Source organism: Mus musculus, chromosome 11, assembly GCF_000001635.26.
Source record: "Mus musculus strain C57BL/6J chromosome 11, GRCm38.p6 C57BL/6J".
NCBI lineage: Eukaryota > Metazoa > Chordata > Mammalia > Rodentia > Muridae > Mus > Mus musculus.
This window is the reverse complement of record NC_000077.6, coordinates 98,946,009-98,967,550: the sequence shown is the minus strand read 5'-3', so window position 1 is coordinate 98,967,550 and position 21,542 is coordinate 98,946,009. Positions and strand designations below refer to the sequence as shown.

At 55.1% G+C, this 21,542-nt stretch overlaps 1 protein-coding gene and 1 non-coding gene across 12 annotated transcripts in view; both read right to left on the bottom strand.

Moving 5' to 3' along the window:
* Window positions 1-21,542, bottom strand: part of Rara (retinoic acid receptor, alpha) — a 47,143-nt gene that overhangs the window by 7,392 nt on the left and 18,209 nt on the right. For 4 of the 11 annotated variants that reach the window (XM_006532592.4, XM_030245700.1, NM_009024.2 and 1 more), the window contains 2 exons: window positions 16,756-17,306; window positions 1,056-1,204 (listed from right to left, as the gene is read on the bottom strand). In XM_006532592.4, the coding sequence (XP_006532655.1) occupies window positions 1,056-1,204; window positions 16,756-16,933 (327 nt within the window). In that variant the 5' untranslated portion in view covers window positions 16,934-17,306. Of the gene's footprint in view, window positions 1-1,055; window positions 1,205-2,314; window positions 2,399-2,471; window positions 2,730-6,417; window positions 7,081-16,755; window positions 17,307-19,825; window positions 20,012-21,542 lie in introns of those variants that run through there. The other 7 variants (NM_001177302.1, XM_006532593.2, XM_030245701.1 and 4 more) reach the window with 6 other exon arrangements.
* On the bottom strand, window positions 21,001-21,107 carry Gm22061. Its single transcript, XR_003949974.1, has one exon. It is a non-coding gene; the product is annotated as a U6 spliceosomal RNA (small nuclear RNA).

Below are 21,542 nucleotides of genomic sequence, written 5' to 3'. Positions count from 1 at the left end.
CCCAAAAAAACAAAAAAAACAAAACAAACAAACAAACAAAAAAACCAGCAGCAGGAAGCCAACAAGGGACTATGCACAGTTACACACTCACACACTCATGAGGCCAAGAAGGGACTGTGCAGTCATGCACACTCGTGAGGCCGAGGAGGGGCGGCATGCTCATCCTTGCGAGCGAGACATTCACCACCGAGACAAACACACTAGACAGGCACAGAAAAGCCAGGCTGTCCGGGGTTCTGCATTGTAAGTTAAGTTAGCACAGAAACTGACTGACCAGGTAGCACAAGACAGGACAAACCAGACAGGACCAGCACTGTCTTACACTAACTACCCTTGACCTCGATCTTACACTCAGAGATAGCTATTCCAGCCTAAGGTTCCTTCCAGGGTCAGGCGCCCCAAGTACTGTGGATGCACAGCTTCGAGGCCCTTATCATTGTGGGAAGGAACTAGGGCAGAGGCCCTGCCACCAATCAGGTAGAGAGCAGATGTCCCGGCCAGAGCGGCCAGGAAGGGTTAGCCACATGCGTGCCCAGAGACCAGTATGAGTAAGATGGCAGGAAACCCAGTAGCCACTGGGGAGTCCACAGCCTGGACACCTGAAGGGAGTCCAAGGCAGGGTGTCTGCTACTAGCTGTCTCTTGCAAGGATACCATGGAAAGCTTCAGGCAAGGCCACTGGGGGCAGGCCTCCTGGGTCCCCAGCCAAGAGCCAGGCAGCAAGCAGCCAGCTCACCATGGCAACCTGGGGAAACAGTGGCAGGGCCAGTGTACACCCTGCCAGCCAGAGGATGGAGACAGGAGAGCATGGTGGGAGGGGAGGGAGCTTCTGGTCACAGGGAGGGGGTGCTGCTCATTTAGGGAGGAGGTGTCCTCCTCCACACAGTTGCTGAAGAAGCAAAAGCAGGTGGGCGGCTTTGGTAACAGCCCTGCCAACTGCATCCCGAGGATGTGTGTGTGTGTGTGTGTGTGTGTGTGTGTGTGTGTGTGTGTGTGTGATATCCCGTTTATCTGACCCAGACTGTCCTCCTCCGACTTGCGACTCCCTCTACTCACCTTACAGCCCTCACAGGCGCTGACCCCATAGTGGTAGCCGGATGATTTGTCTTGACAAACAAAGCAAGGCTTGTAGATGCGGGGCAGGGGCGGTGGTGAGGGAGGGCTGGGTACTATCTCTTCGGAACTGCTGCTCTGGGTCTCGATGGCTAGGAGAGAAGGAGGAGACTTGAGAGACCCAGGTACCTAGCCCTCCGCACCCTGTCCACCTTGCCTGGGGTGATCCTGGTCTCAACACTTGAGGGCAGGATTCAAAGCATGGACAGAGGAGGTCTCTGTAAACTTGGTTCTCCCCCCCACCCCAGACTGGCTGACAGTTAAACATTCAGTCCCCATTATTCCTATGACCCAGGACTCAGCTTCAATTCCAGATCTGTGTGTGAGCACACACGCGCGCACGCGAATACACACACACACACAGAGGCAAGAGCTATAATTGGAGGGTGAGGGGCTGAGCTTTTATTTCAAAGCCTTAATACAAACAGCATCCTCCCTGGCCAGGACTTCCCAAAGTTCAGGAGGAGTTAAGACTTAAGGAAGATGGAGGGAAGGGCACAGACTGGAGGGAGAGGGAGCTGGGGTCAACAGGATATGCTAAGCTGGCCACTCCCTGGCCCCTTCGGCAGGCATTGCTTCCTTTCTACCTCCTCCACCACCCCCCCCCCACCCCGACAGCAGCCTCCGCCCCTCCCCCACCCAAACAATCCCCTGGCTACGGTGGGGTCCTCCGAGGCAGCACGCAAAAATCAGAGGCTTGGGCAAAGCAGGAGGGCACTCCCTGAGATGACAGGGGGACCTCCTGAAGACAGTGAGAAGAGTCCCCAGGGCTCCTAGAAGCCCACTTTAGATGCCCCGTGTCTATAGGGAGACACTGTGACAAAGGGGGTCTGTTTCTATCAATGGTCTGTCTGTCTGGCCTAAATACTACGTCCGGGTTACCCCCTCCGCTCCTGTTATTCAGCTCCAAGAGGGCAGCCAGGAGGGGTGACCCAGCCAGCGGGGGGCAGTCCCCCCCTTCCCCTCCCAAGCAAAAACCTCTGTGCCTGGCTCTAGGCCCATCACCCCAGACAGAACATGGCTATTTGGGTGAGAGCTGTCTGTGTCCAGGGCCTGGGCAGCTACGGATACAGTGTGGCAGATGAAAACGATTGAGAGCAAAGACTATCCCAGATCCCCAGAGGCCTCTCCAGAATCCTCCTCTGCCACATCTATGTGCAGAGAACCAGGGATGAGTGAGTCCCGCCCAGCTCCATCCGTACCCAGTTGAGTGCTGGATATACACGGTTCCTGTGCTCAAGCATCCAACAGCATGTGTTATGCCAGGCTGTGAAAGACTCCTGCGGCTGCAAAGCCCAGGCAGAGAGGTTAGGACACTTGGGGACACAGGAGCCTGGTTGCATACTACCACCCTCCTACCTGCAAACACACCAGGGAACTCCGCCAATGGCCTTGGCAGGACTTTCCTGGCTTCTACTTGGGCCTGGACATCAGCCGGGCTGTCCAACGTTGCTGTAACCCATGTTCCCTTCTTTAACCCATGGAAAAGGACTTTTCCATGCCTACAACCCCCAGGGGTCCAAAGGACTGACCTGCTGCAATCTGCTGCTCATGCCTACACACAACTGCCCTGCCCCAGTTTTCACCTCACTTCCTTCTCGGGAGGCCCCGACAGGCAAATCAAACAGGCGGGAGGCCTGACAACAGCTGCTGGGGGTTGGGGGGCGGGGTTGGGGGGCCTGGGTGAGGCCAGGAGGCAAAGGGGTGAAGTGACAAAGGAGCCCTTTGTTGTGCTAACTTTTTCCAAGACGTAAAAGCAGTAACAATAGACAATCCAGACTTAGGGGGGCGTCAAGGACAAGGGGGGTGCCCTGGCCTCCACCAATCCTGGTCTGCATTCCAAAAAGTACAGGAAGGAGGCATAGGCCTCCTCTCTTCCCTCCTCCTAGCCCACCCTCTGCCCAGGACCTGCCACCCCCAATCCCAACCTCCAATCTGAGCCAAACTGGAGGGAAAGGAGGACAGAAGGGTATGGGGTGCAGGGCCGAGAGGAAGGGGGAGACAGGAGAACAGGAGACAGGATGGAAGAGCAAAAGGCCAAGGACAGACCAGAGGGGCAAAGGCTCAGAGGAGCGTGGAATTAAAGCCAAGTCCAGAGAGTTGTTTATAGAGATGAAAGAGCTGTGCTCTTTAAAAATTGTTTTTGGCAAGATGGCGGACACGACCCTAGGAGAGGGTGGGGGCTCGGTGAGGCCTCCTTCCAAACCATCTCCAGTAGCTGGCTAGCGGGTAACCCCTGAGAGCAGCTTCGTCTGTACCCTATCCTCAGTATATCCCCAACTATCACCCTGGGAACTCAGCCTCTGAGGGTTCCATATCTAGGTTTTGAACTTAAATCCCAAGGTCCAGCCCTTCACCTTCCCAGGCCTGTAGCCAGCAGCCCAGGGAAGCCAGAGTCAGCACCAAGCCAGAAGTGTGGGTCTTCTTAGTCCCTGCTGAGTTAGGACACAGTAACAGTGTAGCGCTAGCAGGTGGGGGGAGGGACTATCCTGAGCTGGCCCCACCCCACTGGCCACCCTCCCTAGAGGCCCCAGCCCACAAATCTCTCCACTTCCTGCAGAAAGGCTGGGCTGGAGAAGGACCAGACCTCAGCTCAAAGTTTCAGTGCGCAGCCAAGGGCTGGAACCAGCCCAGGAAGCCCGGCGTCCCCTCTAGCTATTGCTGCCAGGGTGCCCCTCCCCCGCTCCCCTCCTGGGCGGGCGCACACGGCGCGGGTCCCCACGCCCCAGAGCCGTTCGCAGGCTCGCGCAAGGGGCCAGTTTCCTGGAGGAGATCAGCAGGAAATCAGCTGGGCCCCTGGCCAGCGGCTCCCCTCCCAATCCAGCTGGCGCCCTCTTTGCAGCTCCCTTCACAGCCTCTAGAGACGGAAGAGGAGGGGGCGCGGAGCCCTCCCTATGGCCCTTCCTCCTCACGGAGAGATCACCGGTGAGGGTGGCCCTGGGTGCAGTATAGCCAGCAAGCTCAGTGCGAAGCCCAAACCTAGCGGTCGGGTGGGTGATAAGCATCTCTCCCACCCCCCCACCCCACTACGGGCATCCACGTGCTTCACATTCTTGGATGTCTGGGAGCAGGCGGAGGCGTGAGCTGCGGAGACTGGTGGGGGACAGATGGGGAGTCACATCCTGTGCACCCCTTGTCCTCTAGTGCACTGAAATGGGGGCTGTGGGAGGGAAGCAAAGTCGCCATGGCTTTGCAAGGTCTCCACCCACAACCAACCTGCTATCTTCCCTCCGCTGGTGGCCAGGGGGTAGTAAGGCAACTAGAGGTGACCCCAGGCAGCAGATAGCCTCCACACACCTAAAGGCTCTTCTTCAAGGTGATAGAGGCTGTACTAGCAGAAGTCCGGTAGCCATCCTGACTTCAGGTCCTCACTGAGTGATCCAGGGCAACTTAGCCTCCACAGGGGGTGAAGGCTGGTGAATACAGCTCCAGCCAGGCTATACCACAGCAGGTTCTGTGTGGGGACAGGTCGCCACTTCCCCACTTCCCCACGTCTAAGCGATTGGAGGGAGGGAGCAGAGAGGCTCCCGCACGGGCTGTCTTCCCTGTTCTCTGCAAGCCTCCTCTCCACAAGTTCTGGGCGGAGAGCTCAGCTATCCTAGAGTGCTCGGGAAGAGATAGGAGCTGGACCCCAGGGGGCTAAATCCCAGCTTCCCCCCAGTGCAGAGAAGGAAGCCTGAAGGCTCAGCCCAATTATTCCCCCTAGGGGTGGCTCCTTCCTACAGTGGGAAGATAATGGGAAGGGTCAAGGAACCACCTCTCACCTTCGCTTTTTTCCAAAGCCAATGATCACCCACCCCTCCTAGTCTGAAACCTCACAGCTGAGTCTGCCTTGGAGGCAAAGGTCAGGGGGCAGGACAATAGGTCAGGGGGCAGGACAATAGGAAAGGCCAGATAGAGGTGTCTCTGGAAGGGCAGGAGTCAGGGGCCATTCACCTCAGGTCTCTTATGATGCAGGAAGGTTTGTGCAGAGGCAGACTCTTTCTGCGTCAGCCTTCTTCGACATGCCACGTTAGTGGCTCTCAACCTTCCTAATGCTGTGACCCTTTAATACAGTTCCTCATGCTGCGGTGACCCCCATCATAAAATTACTTTCATGGCTACTTCATGACTGTAACTTTGCTACCGTTATGAATCATGATGTAAATATCTGATGTACTGACCCCTGTGAAAGGGTCTGTAGACAACCCCCAGGGGTGGAGATTCACAGGTTGAGAACCCTAAGAGACTCCAGTCTGCCATTGCTCACTGGCACGGAGAAGGGTGGCAGCAGGTATGGGAAGGTGGAGGACCCTCCTGGGAAGGACTGCTTCCACAACAGAGTGGGAGATGAAACCTGAGCCACCTAACAATAGCCTAGCTCTAGGTCCCCGGCATCGAGATCACACTAATACACGGTGCCTCACAGCTGGGCATAAACATGCCCAGGTGTGCACACTGGGGCATGCGCACAGGTCCTGGGTGATAACAGAACCCTCCCTCCCAGCACAGCCTGAACGCGCTAGAACCAGGCTGGAGGGCTCAGCTGCCAGGACATGGTTTCACATCAGTTCTCCTGGTTAACAATACAAGGTATGGCCCTATTTCCCTAGACAGGGTAACAAAAAGACCTGCCTGAGCCGGGTAGATGCATGCTGATTGCCAAAGGACCCCCCCCGGGGGGGCTTAAAAACCAAACACCCCCTAGAGAACAGCAATTAGATTTTTTACACCAGCTTCTCCCATGTTCCCAGCATCAAAACCTCCAGGATGTCAGTCAGGTGTCTTCGGCCAGACCTTTCCCCAAGATGGACTAGGTGCCTCTGAAAGTATAAGGGGATGGCTAGGAAGGCAACTGTCTGGTGAAGTCCCTTTCTGCCACACCCCATCACCAACGCAAAAGACAGGGGCCAGTCCGTACAACCCCTGCAGTCAAGAGCAGGAGCTAGGGCAGGAGCTGCCACAGGAGAAAGCTCACCCTAGGTTTTGGCAGGGGTGGGATCTGGGGAGTGGCCCCTCCTCTTCGGAACAGACAAGCCCACAGCCAGGACCTTTACCCCACCCTCCAGCAAGCCGTGGATCCTAACCAAGAAGATGTAAATGGGGCGCCAGAGGCCGAGATTTCATGTCTCCTAGAGAAGGAACGCTCAAAGTTACTGAGCCCTAACATGGTAGTGCGCCAGGGTCACTGGGTGGAGGGCAACCGTCCAGCTAGGACATCCGAGTTACAGCGAGACAGACGGAAGAGAAAGTGGGGAGTAGAGAGGGCCAGCGCCACCCACACCCCACCTCCTAAGGTAGCACAGGGGAGGCCGGTGGTACGTACAGTGGTTTGAGCCATTCCAAAGCGGAGTCCGGAGTGGGGTGGAGTAGGGACCCGGGGCAGGGAGCCCCTTCTCCTGGAGCAAACAGGCCCGGTTCTGGTTATAAAAGTCCACCACTAGGAAGGGGTTAGGGGCGGGGGTAAGGCCCCCGACTTCCACACTCTCGTACATCTCGCCCCACGAAGGCCGGAGATCCAGGAGGGGAAGTCCTGCACGGGGATCTCGTCACTCTGCTGGAGGCGCCATCCGTGCAAATCGGCTAGGGGCAGGGGGGGGGGGGACAAGTCCCTTCGCCCCGACGGGCAGCCCCTCAGCGGGGCGCCCAGCCCAGAATTGCCCGCGCCTAAGTCTGCAGGTCACTCCACCGGTCCCAGGTGAAAAGCGGGAAGTTGTGCAGGTTGGAGGAGGAGGTCCCTCGGCGCTCCCTCGCAGGGAACGCCCGGTGGCCCAAGAACTCGAGGCTCCGGTGTCCCAGGCAGAGTCCAACGGCTCCCCAAGTCCGCTGGCCCGGGGCGGGATCAGGGCGGAGACGGGGGTCACCGAGCACTTCCTTTTGCCGGCCGGGGCTCCCGGGCTTCTCCGTGGCTTAGATTCCGGGTGCGGGTGGGGGAACCCCTGTACGGCCCCGCCTCCGCCTGGCCCGGCGGCGGGCCGCTTGCTAGGTCTCCGGAGTGCGCGCCACCACCCCCCAAGCCCGCGCGCCCCCTCTCTGGGATCCCAGCCCCTAGCCTCCGCCCCGCCCCGGCCAGGCGCCGCCCCTGGCTTAACCCTTTCTCTGCGGGCCCCACTACTACGAGAGAGATGCAGGGAAGCGAGGGCCAGAAGGCTGCATGAGGACCACGAGTGGGGCAGCCTCAGAGAGGGAGCAGAGGCGGGAAATGCGCTGTGCATAGAACCTGGCTGGGTATGGATAACAGGGTGCACTGGGAGGCTGGACCGAAGAGTAGAGGGCATCTTCCCCATCCCAGTTTCGGCTCCCAGCCTCCCTAGTGCTTCTGGTCAATCCCCTGCAGGAAGATGCAGCGGCGGGGAGGTGGGGTGGTCCCGGTGTCCTCCCCCTAAACACGCCCCCCCCCAAAGCCCCGGCTTCATTTGCCTAATGCAATTCGGCTGAACTCTTGCTGAACTCGCCTGGCGGCGCCTCACCTCCGACTGACCCACCCACCGCTGCCCGTGACATCACCAGCTCGCCAACCCGCCCTCGGGGCTCGCCCACTGGCCCCCATCTCGGACCTGTCCGGCCCCAAACTCCGAACACACGGGCAGTAGGCACAGGGCCCAATTGCAGGTGGCCCAGCGTTAGAACCACGAATGCAGCATGCTGGGTGTCCCGGGTGTGACATTGTGCAGCTTGGGCGCTGTGTCGGAATGAGACATCCAGCTTGTGTCACTGTCTGTGACATCATGTGAGACTCCGGCTGCCGGCTCACCCGCCGGAATAAGACGACACGGCAGAACTGAGCTGTTAGCACAAACACAAGCGGGGAGCTCTCCTCCCACACTCTGCGTGCTTCCGGCGAGCAAAGCTCCGCCCAGGGTGTCTCCCAGCCCGGGAACCAGGATGGGCCAGCCCAGGACAGATAAAAGGAGACTTAAGTTGAAGCACTTCCTCCCTAGGACGACTGTTTGAGTGGAAGAAAGGCTTGGGTTAGGTAGGTCCCTAGAAAGAAGAGATACCCAGAGAAGACCAGGGTATCCTATTATCTCTCCTCTTAAAAGCCCCTAGAAGCCCCCATGTTAATCCCCTAGAAGCCAGATTTTGTCCATATGTGAAGTCTAGAGGTCTGCATGCTTGCACTTTAGCAAAAGAGCTATGTCCCTGCCCAAAGCCAACTTCTTTATAGAATGAGGTCATTGAATTCTCAAACAACTCCGAGAACCTTTACAGACAAGCCTGAAGGTAGACTATTAGTCCAGCTATTTGGGAGTCAGAGGCCAGTGGGTCACAAATCCAAAGCCAGTCTGGGCTACAGAGAGAACCAACATTCTGGGCGACACAGTGAAATGGTGTCGCAAAAAAGGTTAAAGAGCTTAGAGGGGCTGCTGGAAATGTTTCCAAGCTGTTAAAGCAGTATGCAGTTCACATGGATGTGACCCAGCAGGAGAAGGTGGAGGCAGGAGAATCACAAGTTCTAGGGTCACCAGATAATGGTGACCCACTCTACCCACTCTAATCCCAACACTTGGGAGGCAGAGGCAGGCAGATCTCTGAGTTTGAGACCAGCCTGGTCTACAAAGAAAGTTCCAGGGCAGCCAGGGCTACACAGAGAACCCCTGTCTGGAAAAACCAAGAAAGGAAAAAGAAGAAAGAAAAAGAAAGGAAATGAAGAGGGAACTCTCAGGGATGGAGAGATGGCTCAGTGGTTAAGAGAACTGACTGCTTTTCCAGCTAGAGGTCCTGAGTTCAATTCCCAGCAACCACATGGTGGCTCACAACCATCTGTAATGGGATCTGACGTCCTCTTCTGATGACTGAAGAGAGTGCCAGTGTGTGTGTGTGTGTGTGTGTGTGTGTGTGTGTGTGTATGTATGTGTGTGTGTGTGTGTGTGTGTATTCATATATATGTAATATTTTTTAAAAAGAGGGAACTCCCAGCTACCAAAAGTTTATGTTCCTACCAAACCAGGCCAACTCAAGATCAATTTTATTTTCTGACTGCCTTCCATATGGCTGTCCTGGTGAGCCTGACTTTATGAAACGGCAGAAAATAGGCAAATAAATCCATCGTCACAGATATATGTTTCTACAGACACACTGCAAAACAAACAAGTGGTATTATGACACAGACATAGTGTGCTCTTAGGGGAACTTAAGTTCAAGGGTCAATGGATAACTCAAGGCACGGACCCAAAGAAAGCTGAAGTTCAGAGTAAAGCAAAGAGGAGGGGGCCAGTGCGCGATGAGAGCCGTGCAAAGGTCCCACAGCACAGATGGTATGCTCATCCTACAGTCTACAAGAAGACCAGAAAGGATGACGAGTAAAACTCCAAAGGAGGCCAGGCAGTAGTGGCACACACCTTTGATCCAAGAACTAGGGAGGTAGAGACAGGCAGCTCTCTGTGAGTTTGAGGCCAGCCTGGTCTACAGAATTGAGTTCTGGGACAGCTGGGGCTACATGAAGAAACCCTGTCTCAAAAACACAAACAAAACAAAACAAACAAAAAAGAAAACAGAAAGGAAAATCCACAGGAGATACAAAACCAGGCTGGAGAATAGGCTAACAGCAGCCCAGCACAGATGGGCTTGTGGGCTCGAAGCCACAAGAAGGTTAAGCAAAGGGGAAGCCAGATTCCATTACAGTTCAAGAAGACGTCTCCAGGTTGTGAAGAATGAGGTAACAAAATGGCAAGAATGTCCAGTTAGAGGCCAGGCGTGGTGGCGCACGCCTTTAATCCCAGCACTCAGGAGGCTGAGGCAGGCAGATCTATGAGTTTGAGGCCAGCCTGGTCTACAGAGCTAGTTCCAGGACAGCCAGGACTACACAGAGAAACCCTGTCTAAAACAGCAAAAAGGAAGAGGATGTCCAGTTCCAAGTCACTATGGTTATCCAAGCAGCAAAGGTTGGCTTAACCTAAGCAATAATAGAGGAAGGAGGAGGGGGCTGGAGAGATGGCTCAGCAGAGCACTGACTGCTCTTCCAGAGGTCCTGAGTTCAATTCCCAGCAACCACATGGTGGCTCACACCCATCAGTAATGGGATCCAATGCCCTCTTCTGGGGTGTCTGAAGACAATGACACTATACTCATATAAATACAATAAATAAATCTGTAAAAAAAACATAAATAGAGGAAGGAGGAGAATGGACTCAGACATTTTAAAATCACATCTCATTTACTGTATGTGTATGGCATGTGAGTGGATGTACAATTTTCAAAGGGTATAGCGATGTACCTTTAATCCCAGCATTTAGGAGGTAGATGCTGATGGATCTCTGTGAATTCCAGGCCAACCAGGGATATATGGTGGGATCCAAACAGAGGTAGGTAGGTGTATGTGTGTGTGTGCATGCGCATGTGGTGTGCGGTGTGCGGTGTGCGGGGTGTGTGTGTGTGTGTAGAGGGAAGCTGGAAAGAAAGATTGACAGTTAAGGTTAATGGCTGTTCTTTCAGAGTACCCTGGTTTGATTCCCAGTACCCACATGGTGGCTCACAACCATTCCTAATTCCAGTTCTGGGGGATCCAACCTCTTTTGTCCTCTGCAGGCACCAGGCACACACACAGTGGACAGACATGCATGAATCCAAAATACCTACACATATAAAGTTAAATATTTTTAAGAGAGAGAGAGGGAGGGAGGGAGAGAGAGAGAGAGAGAGCGAGCAAGACCTTTCAGGAATTGGCTTTCTTTCACTGTATGGGTTCCCCAGGATCAAACTTAGCTCATCAAGTCTGGTGCCTTAGCCCACTCAGCCATCACCCTGGCCCTGGAATCGATGGTGGGGAGTTGGAAGGTGGTAGGTGGTATCTGGTGCATAGCTCTTGGCTTCCTGAGACAGCAGAGTCTACGGACTGCGGACTGCGGGACAGAAGCCGTTACACTCCCAAGAGAGGGCAGAGGCTTGCAAATGGGAGTGCTGGGTTCTAGGGCAAATGTGTGGTCTCGGCATGGACGCCCTTCAGATTGTTCGGGTCAGTGATGCAGCCCCTGGCACCAGTGATGTAGAAGACCCTGTGCTTACAGATTCAAGATGCCAAGGGACCTGAGGGACCTGAGGCTCTTGTCCCTCATGGTCAGGCAATGATCTCCCAAATAACAAGCAATCAATACAGAAACCTGGGGGACGAAACGCCTTGGTAGAGATAAGAGTTGTAAAACTGAGAGGGGGGGAGGGAGGGAGGGAGGGAGGGAGGGAGGGAGGGAGGGAGGGAGGGAGGGGACTGTGATGAGGAAGGGAACATCTGAGAAGGATTCTGGGAAGAGTTCTCATTCAAGATCTCTGACTTTAAAAAAAGAAAGAAAAAGGTCCCTTGAAGGATGAACAGGATTTCCGAAGCAAGACAGAAAAGCTAGGGGTGAGATGTCTTCTCTGGCAGCCATGAGGTCGAGAACCAGGTCAAGGAGGAACACGGTGTCCCCAGGGGCCGTGACAGAAGGGAGGCAGGACTGGAAGGCTCTGGCCTGCAGCAGGGTCTGGGATACTGGGTGGCAGGCAGTTGCTAGCAGGCTGTGGCCTCATCCTGCTCAGTCACACCTCCCATCCCCAGCTCCCCCCCCCCCTAGGGTTTTATGCTTAGCAAGCCCTTAGCAGGTGTGGGCTGAATCTTCATGGCTGCCACCACCACCACCTCCAGCCTGTGCCAAGCAGGGCTCCCTCCTCTGCCCTAGGGACAGAGGGACAACATTAGGCCCGGTGCCAGACAGACATCAGGGCCTGATACAGGGTGGCCATCTCTACGACAATACCCAGCCCTACCCCCAACCCGGAACACTCCCCCCCCCCCCCCCCCGCCTCCCCGCCCTTCAAGGTGCTTGAAGCTATTGCAGGCCATAACCAGCAAGCGGGTCACCGTGGCCTCACAGCGAGCAGCCTACCAGAGACAGACAAGAAAGGCAAAAGATTCCGAGAAAGGCTGAGTGACCTGCCCAAGGTTGCACGGGCAGAGCTGACTTGAAAGACTTCTGGAGCAAGTAGGGAAGTGGGATCAGACTTCAGGCTGGATGGTATTTTCAGCAACCTGGGGTCCATCTGGGCGGGGGAGGGCCTGGATTACGAATGCTCCCAGGGCAAAGGGACCCCTAGTCTATCCTGACTACAGGGGCATTATTTGCAGCTTACCATTTCCTCTTTTTACCGATGCTACCATGTACACACACACACACACACACACCACCCCCAACGCATATACAAAGGCTGCACTGGCAAAACCCCATGGCGCACATCCCTTGGCAAGAGGTGTATACAATGCCTGAGGCCCTGACTGGCCTAAGAGGAAGACAAGCTTCCTTCCCTGTGTCCCCTCCCCCAATCTGTGCTGGAATCCTACCCTGAGAGAGCCTGTACATTTATCCCTCCAGGACGATAGATAAATAGTGAGGGACTCTATTTTCAATGAAAGCCCCCTGTGAAGGTCTTTTGGCTGACTCAGCATTTTGGACCCCAGGGCAGGGGCGACTAGGCAGGGACGCGCCTCCTCAAGGTTGTCCTTTCTATTGTGCGGGGTGTGAACAAGCAAGGGAGCAAACCCCAGGGCAAGGAATGAAGAGACAGGCACACCCCCTCCCTCCTTCCTCTGGGCCTCCTTCCCAGGTTCCCCTAGGCCTGGGCTCCCAAGACAGGGAGGGGGAGGGGACCACATCCCCATATCTAGACAAGTACCCAGCCAACATGTAGAAGGAAAATCTGTTGCCACCCTTTTAGGTTCCTGTCCTAACTCATCGACTGATTGCTTCCAACTTCCCTGCCCCCCCCCTTCAGAAATTGCAACAAAATATGAATAACAGCTAAGGCTTTTACACTCTGTTCCTTCAGAGTCTGTCAGGGACGGGAGGAGGCGGGGGCTGCAGAGTTCTGCAAGCTCACAGCCGGCGAGAGGGCAGAACAGGGTTGGGTGGGGGTGTGGGCAGACTGTGTCCACGGCTTCTAGGACAGGATGGAGATCTTCCCGGGCTTCTTATCTTTCCAGTCTCAAAATCCAACACTGAGAAGGGGGGCAGGGGTGGAGGGGTGGCTTTCCCTGCGCCCCCTACTGGTGGGAAGTCGGAGACCGGGTCTCCAGTAACCAGAACAATATTCAACAATGGTGGTGAGGTCTCCATAATCTCCAATGGCCCCGGAATGCCCCACCCCACCCCCCTACCCCCGGTGTCCTCCTAAAGCTGACTATCTGGATGTCTGCCGTGCTTTGGCCTGGCTTCCTCTGCCCTCCCTCTTCTATACACGAGTACAAGGTGACTCTACGGAAGGAGTGAGTCCACATGAAGGGTTGTTTTTGTTTTTTGTTTTTTTTTTAAGGCGCAGATAATGTCCCGACCCACAGTAGGTGCACAGCAGCCTCCCATTCTCCCGGGTCACATGCCAGGCACACACCAAGTGTCCCCCGGGATGAGCTCGCACAGTATCTGGTCATGTGTCTGTGTTACCTAATGTCGCTGTGTTACCAACCAGGAAACAATGCCAAGAGATCGACACATACGTGACACAGGTGTCTAAGGTTTTAACCTCGAAGCCCAAGGAATGCCAAGGACGCATAAGCCAAAGAGGTTCACCCCTTGGCCCCCAGGCCAGGAAACACAAAGACATTAGAGATAGAGCCCCCCACACACACACATTATGAAGGTCAAAGTCTCTGAAGCCCTCACATCAAGACACCTCTGCCCCTAAATCAGGCCTGCCCCCCTCCCTCCAGCCCTCCCCCACTCCCCCCCCAGCCCTCCCCCACAGCTCCACCACAAGCTGACATTCCCCTCCCCAGCTCTGGATTTAATTCTTAGGAAACACTGGTCTCACCCAGTATACACAAGCCATTAACCCCTCCCCCCCTTCTCAGCATACTCAGCCCTGACCCCCTCCTCCCAAAGAACACACAACCCTGACCCTCGTCACACAGCACAGAGAAGACCAAACCTCCACAGCAAACAGGCTTCAGGGGCCAGGAGCCAAAGGGACAGGAGTCTTGTGCTATCTCTGGGGCCTCCACCCTGGTTCCCTAGGAGACTCCCAGTAGGACAATACCTAGCTCTCCCCACCGTGACCTGGAGGGGCCTTGGCCCTCCCACAGGTCACCTGCAGAGTACATACAACACACCTGAGGTGCAACCTTGCAAGAGGCCCAGGAAGGGGAGGCCATCTCCACAGACGTGGGATTGGAGCGGGGGGGGGGGGGGGGGGTTGGGGGGGGGGGAGCCTGGAAGATCACCAGGACATAGCATCACTGCTGCAAGCCACTCCACACACCCCCCTCCAGGAACTACCTGACACCTTCTAGACCCAAGGGCTAGGGGAGACTAAAGCTGCAAAAACTTTTAGTTGTTTTCCAGGTACCAGGAGCACTGTAGGAGGGGGTGGTCTCAGAGCCAAGGCCTCTGGTCCCTGGTCCTAGAAGGTGCTCAGAGGCAGGGGAGTAGGGAGGAAGAGAACTGTTGTTGTTTACTAGGAGAGGGGGATGGGTGGGAAACCCACAGACTCACAGAGGCAGGAAGAGGGCATTGCCTAACCTGGGTGGAGAAAGCCAAAGAAGGCTGCCATTAGCCCAAAATCCGGGCACCCCACCCTAGGAGTAGGTTACCAGGGTAGGGGTTCACCCCACCCACCTCTAAGAAAGAGGAAGGAGCTTGCAACACTCAGGGGGAGGGCTTTTCCTCTCACAGGGGCCAGATCCTAAATCCCCCTGCAACCTTCCATCTAGTCAGGTTCATGTGTCCAGGCCCCTGTGACATCACGGGGCAAGCATAAGTGGTCCTTGGTGGCACTGGCGTCCAGGACTCCCCAACTCCTCTCCTCTCTCCTCCTTCCTCTTTGGTTTGTTTTGTTCTTTTTTTTTTCCCCAAGACAGGGTTTCTCTGTGTAGCTTTGGCAGTCCTGGAACTTGCTTTGTAGACCAGGCTGGCCTCGAACTCAGAACTCCACCTGCCTCTGCCTCTTGGGTGAAAGGCATCCGCCGCCACCACCCGCTTTCCTTTCTGTCTTAAAAACTCCACCCTGAAAGAAAGCACAATTCTTCCAGCTCCTGGGATGTTTGAGATGGAAGCTCAAATGCAGGGAGTATTTTTACATAGGTTTCCCCCCATACCCCCAGCAACTCTGAGCCCCAGAGCTTGATCTCCTTATTAGCACAGACTAGGAAAAAAAAAAAAAAAAAACCAGAACACAGTAGGGGGTCTCAGACTCTGCTGAGTAAGGTGGAGAGAATAAAAGGCAGAATTAAAAAGTGGAGGCTTAGGGACCCTGAGGTAGGGCTAGAGAGACCTCTCAGTGGTTAAGAGCACTGACTGCTTGCTCTTCCAGAGGTCCTGAGTTCAATTCCCAGCAAACACATGGTGGCTCACAACCATCTGTAATGGGATCCGATGCCCTCTTCTGGTGTGTCTGAAGACAGCTACAGTGTACTCATATAAATGAAATATATCTTCTTCTTTTTTTTTTTTTTAAAAAAGAGGAAACTGAGGTAGCACTTGTCCACTCCCTAACCCTAGGGTGTAAAGGCTCACAGGCATAGACTACCTGCTCCTGAAGGCTGGTGAGGCCTGGAAGGGAGGGGGCTGCGACAAAGCCATAGGCAGCGATCCAGGAAGCAATGGTGGCTGTGGGCAGACATCCAGTTGTGGGCAGTGAGGCGCCCAGCCAGAGCCTGCCCCAGGGACAAAGAGACTCCCTGGCTCCGGGGAGAGAGCGCGGCCCCCACACCAAGAAGGGGGCACTGACCCAGCCCAGCCGGGCACACAGGGCAGTGGTGCCAGACAGCTTGCCAATGGGAGGGGCAGTGGGTGCCAGGCAGGGTGCTCTTGTCCCTGCCAACCAGGAGAGGTAGGACACGTTTCCCAGGTCAGCAGCTGACCAGCCGGCCGGCCAGCCAGCCATGGCCGACTCTGCCGCTTCCACTCCCTCCAGCCCCAGGCCAGGCCCAGATCCCTCCTCTAAGGCTCTGGCCTGGAGCCCAGCTGGGCCCTGGGGGCCAGAGTTACTGTAAGCGGCCTGGCAGGCCCCAAGCCTGGACTTTGCCAGCTGGCTATAGCCACCGCCACCTCCCACTACCTGGCTTGGCCAGCCAGGGAAGGGCACTGAGACCCCCGCCCAGCCAACGAGTGACCCTCATGGCAGAGAGGAGAGGTAGAAAACACCCTGCCAAGCCTGTGCATGTGTCCAAGGCCAGAGTCCAGGCAGAAAGCCCCCATGGAGTCCCTCCCTGTCCTTCTGGGGCGGGGGAGTTGGCAAGGGGAGGGCAAGGGCTCCAGCTGTGCTGAGCTGCCCTGGACTGTCTCTTGAAGCCCTTTCCCTCAGAGTACTGGAGGGGGGATGGAGGGGGGGGTTCATTCTCACTGTGTAGGGCTGTCATTTCCACCAAACGTTGAGAGGTTTGTTTATCCACCTCAGCCTCTGCATCCATTCCTACTCAGAGCTATTTATAAGGCACTCAATAGCATAGCACCAGGGACACAGAGACAAAGGGGGACAACATAGGAAGAAACAAAATGGTCTCACCTCCCCTCTAACCCCCAGTATCAAACGGACCATCTTCAGGTCCCAACCCCACCCACCACCACACAATGGTCACCCTGGTCTAGAAAAGACCTTGCCACTCATCGGGTCCTCCAGTGGAACAGATGTGTCCAGGAACCCAAATCCAGAGGCCAGCCACCCGCCACACTCCCTTCCCTCAAGCCTCCCCACACAGACTTACTGGCTGGGGACGGTGTGCTGTAACCACTGACTGGAAGCTGGTGCTGGAGGCTGGTGAGAGCGCCGGGTGGGGAGAGTCCACCCAGCATAGGGGGAAAGAAGAAGGCGTAGGGGGGTACTGGGTACCCATTGAGGTGCCCGCCCCCAGGTGTTGGGCAGGAACTGCTATTGCTGGCCATGCCAAGCAGCCACAGTCAGAAGAGCAGGCAAACAGTCTGGCAGGTAGTTGTGATGGCCTTCACGCAGTCCCTCTTCCTCGGGGCATGGGGCCGGGGGGCCCAGAGGGGGGGTTGGGTGGTCAGCCCACCCCCACCCCCTTCTGTCCCTGGAGCTGCAAGTCCCAAGTTAGTCAACTTTAGTCTTCTGGGTCCCCCTCCCTAGCCGGAGGGGCCAGGTGGATTGGGGGATGTCCCAAGAATCCGTCCTTTGGTTAAGCGGTCCTGGGAGACACTTTTGTAGGAAGGTCCAGAGCTGGTCTTCAGGGTATCAAAGAGGATGCCACTCCCAGAAGGGCCCCAGGTAGGTGGCTGGGGGGAGGCATGTCCTGTGGTGCTGCAGAAACAGGAAAGACACAGGTAAGTGGGCACTGAGCGGGCACACGGGGATTCCCCACGGTGCTCCCCAACCTGGGCGGCCAGAGATTTTCCTGTGGCACCCAGCTGAGCAGACACCTGGCACCATGCCTGGATGGCAGGGCCAGCCTAGGACCAGGGCCCAGACACTGCTGGGGATGGCAGGACAGAACAGCCAGGCTGGGGATATGGGGACAGGACCCAGAGTACTGGATGGCCTCTCACCCAGAATGCTTGGGAAAGGGTCCACAGTGTGACCCCAAAAGATCCCTGCAGCTGAAGCAGGCAGCTGGCTCTCCTTCCCCCAGTGCGGGTTACCTGAGGTCAAGAAACAGAGGAACGCGTGCTGGCAGGGAGGGGGGGAAGCCGCTTCCCTAAAGCAGTGGCACTTCTCAGAAAAATGACTCCTAAGCTAGAGGGGGGCCCTCTCTTACACCACTTCCCTCCCCCTAAACCTAGCATCCCAGATTAGTCTGTCCCTCCCATGAGTTCCATGCACTCAGGGAAGTGGACCTCCAGGTCTCCTAGGCAACGTCTCCAATACAGAACAGTACAGGTGGCCCTGGGAAGGCCTATGTCAGGAAGACAAGGCTTGCCCAGGATAGAAGTCCCCAGCAAGAGAGACTTAAGTTCAGATTTCATCGGACTTCCATCCATCTGCAAGGGCAACACACAGGATGGGGGCTGGTAGGTGGACAGGAGATGCAGGACCAGCCGCTCCCCTCACCAGGGTATACACAGACTCACACCCTATGAGCAGCTGAAGCCAGCGGGGCATACATACATGGGGGCGGGCGAGAGAGAACACCTTGGCATAGGTTCACAGCTGTGACCTACAGCTTCCCTGACACAGCCAGATAGGCAGACGCAGAGCAGAGGGGGAAAAAGAGAGAGAGCTAAGGATATTCCAATCCTGTTTGAGTACAGATTAGACCTAAAGACATACCATGTACAGGCACCTGTGTATGTGTGTCGGTGGGGGGATGGATAGACAGGTGGATGGATGGATGGATGGATGGACGGACAGACAGAGGAAACACAAAAGTAATCACAGCCAATCAAAGCCAGCTCTTCCTTCCTTCTGTTCTCCTGCCAGGTGCTGTTCCCAAGAATGTTCTCACAGGCCTTTATTCCCAGCACTTGGGAGGCAGAGGCAGGTGGATTTCTGAGTTCCAGGCCAGCCTGGTCTGCAGAGTGAGTTCCAGGACAGCCAGGGCTACACAGAGAAACCCTGTCTCGAAAGAACCCCTCCAACCCCCCCCCCAAAAAAAAAGAATGCTCTTGAATGTCTACACACTAGGCTGACTGTGACTGGCCAGCTAACAGACACTAGGGATTTGGTTCTGTTGGTAAACAACTTGCTACAAAAATAACGGGGCCTAATTTTGGATACCCAGCAACCCTGGAAAAACGGGGGCACAGTGGCACACAGCAGTAATCTCAGTGCTGGAGAGTCAAGGCCAGGAGGATCCCCGAGGTTGGCCGGCCAGCCAGCCTAACTCAATCGGTGAGCTCCAGGTTTGCTCCGAGACACTATCTCAAAAATTAAGATGGAGAGCTACTGAGAAGGAAAGGCACCCAGTACCAGTGTCTGGTCTCCACACATACACGCATGCCCTTGTGCACGCATACAAACCAGGTAGGAAGTACTGGTTGGGAAGGCATATGTAGAAATGAATTCGCACACTGCTGGAGGAAGTGCCAAACACTACCACTGATCTGTGGAGCAGCTGGGCAGTTCCCCAAAAACGCTAAACATGGCGCTAGGGCACAGAGCAAGTCCACCCTTTGCTATCTACCCAGGAAACAAGACTGGCAGTTGAGCACAAGAATGTGTGTGTGTGTGAATGTTCAGAGCGGGAGTGCCAATCATGACCGGGCAGTGAAACCAACCCAAAGGTCTATCAGTGGGAAACAGATAACAAAATGTCAGATACCCAATGCACTAGACTCTTTCTGTGAGAGAGAGAGAGAGAACACACGAGAGAACACGGCGCTGACACAGTAACATGCCCCAGCCCTGAGAAGAACACGGTTCCCGAAGACCGTATGTTGTATGACTCGACTTCTAAGAATGCCCAGGAGAAGCAGATCTGCCTGCATAGATTTGTGGTTACTAGGAACTGGGGTGTGAATGTGAGGGAAATGAGAAGTAACTGCTCGTGGTAGGGGAGGGGTGGTAGAAACGTCTAAAAATCGATAGTGGCTGCACGGCTCTGAGTGCAGGAAACCCTCGCAGCTGTACGCTGTTTGTCTTTCTGGCTTCTTTTTGAGAAAGGTCTCCTGATACTAAATCATTCAGGCTGACACTGAGTTTGCAATCCCTCTGCCTCAGCCTCCAGGGCACTGAAATTATACCAGCCATGCTGGACTTAAGACTGTATGCTTTAGTGAGTTAATATCACAGCAAAGCTCTTAGGGAAGAGGGGGTGGGCACTTAAAGAATTGTCCCTTTCCAACACTCTCCCTCCATCCCTATACCGCAAATTTGGGACATACCAGGTTCCAAGCTCCAAGCTCCGGGCTTAAGCCTGGAGACTGGGGGATGCATATATAACCAGCATTTGGCTGGAGACCAAGTTGAGGATGGGGGAGTTCTTGCCAAGGCCACTGTGTCCTCTGTTGACTGTCCCAGCCTGTGTCTTCTCTGTCAACTGAGGAAGACAGGGAGAAAGGGGACAGGTGGTGGCCAGCAGGTAGTAGAAGCAACAGCTGCCTCTGGAGTGAAATCTAAGTTAAAGGGATCTCTATTGGAATTCATCACACCAACCACTGGGCCTCAATCCTGAATGAGGTATCTCCTTCCCTTCACAGGCTGAGGTCTCATGTCAGAGAAGCAGGGGAAGGGGGAGGGGGAGGGGGTACCTAGAGAGCCAGAGGCCTCTGACCCCAGTCTCTTATGAGATGCTCTTCAACAGGAACATGAGCTGAAGAGCCAGGCATAAGGAGGAAGGCTGGCTGACCCCATAAGCCAGTGTCTACGCCTGGATCCTTGGACAGCTACGGCACACACTCGCAGAAACTCATACATGCAGGCCAATAGAAAGCATCTAGGTCTGCAAGAGCACTCGGGCTGCCCCAGTCTGTGTCCAGGCAAGCATGTGAGCAGAGGCAACACGGGGATAGCATCTCTCCATACCTGGGCCCAAGCACACAACTTGTGTGTATGGGGCTGTACATACACGCTTCCTCCCCTCCACATTTTTTTATTAGATATTTTCTTCATTACATTTCAAATGCTATCCCGAAAGTCCACTATACCCTCCCCCTGCCCTGCTCCCCTACCCACTCACTCCCACTTCTTGGCCCTGGCGTTCCCCTGTACTGGGGCATAGAAAGTTTGCTAGAGGGCTGGTGAGATGGCTCAGTGGGTAAGAGCACCCGACTGCTCTTCCGAAGGTCCAGAGTTCAAATCCCAGCAACCACATGGTGGCTCATAACCATCCGTAACAAGATCTGACTCCCTTTTCTGGTGTGTCTGAAGACAGCTACAATGTACTTACATATAATAATAAATAAATCTTTAAAAAAAAAAAAAAGAAAGTTTGCTAGACCAAAGGGCCTCTCTTCCCAATGATGGCCGACCAGGCCACCTTCTGCTACATATGCAGCTAGAGACACGAGCCCTGGGGGTACTGGTTAGTTCATATTGTTGTTCCACCTATAGGGTTGCAAAAAATATGGAACGCTTCACGAATTTGCGTGTCATCCTTGTGCAGGGGCCATGCTAATCTCCTCTGTATTGTTCCAATTTTAGTATATGTGCTGCCGAAGAGAGCACGGCTGTACACACTATTGAGGAGATATACAACTGTCACCGTACAGTCTCCCGAAGTCCATGTTTTGTTTCTGACCTCCACACAGCCTACACTGCCCCTGGACCTACTTCTCATATTAGGAGATGTTTCAAGGTTCTCTCTGGGAGCCATCTCCTGTGCTGCTGCCTCCAATACCAACGTGTACCGGGATTCCCCAACCCTCTGGTGGATTCATGTCTACACAGAGGTTTACCTCCCTGCAGGTGAGGCCTAGGAGGCAGCTGACCAAAGAGAGGCCAACCAGAGCCATGGCTGAAGCCAGAAAGCCACACTCACTCCAAACCCCAGGCATCCTGACCTTGCTTTGGTGGGGGGGTAATACTTAGCCTGAACTTTGTGGAGGCCCCGTCTTTCACCTTCTAGAATTCAGCTTTGCCCACAGAGAAGACTGACGCTAT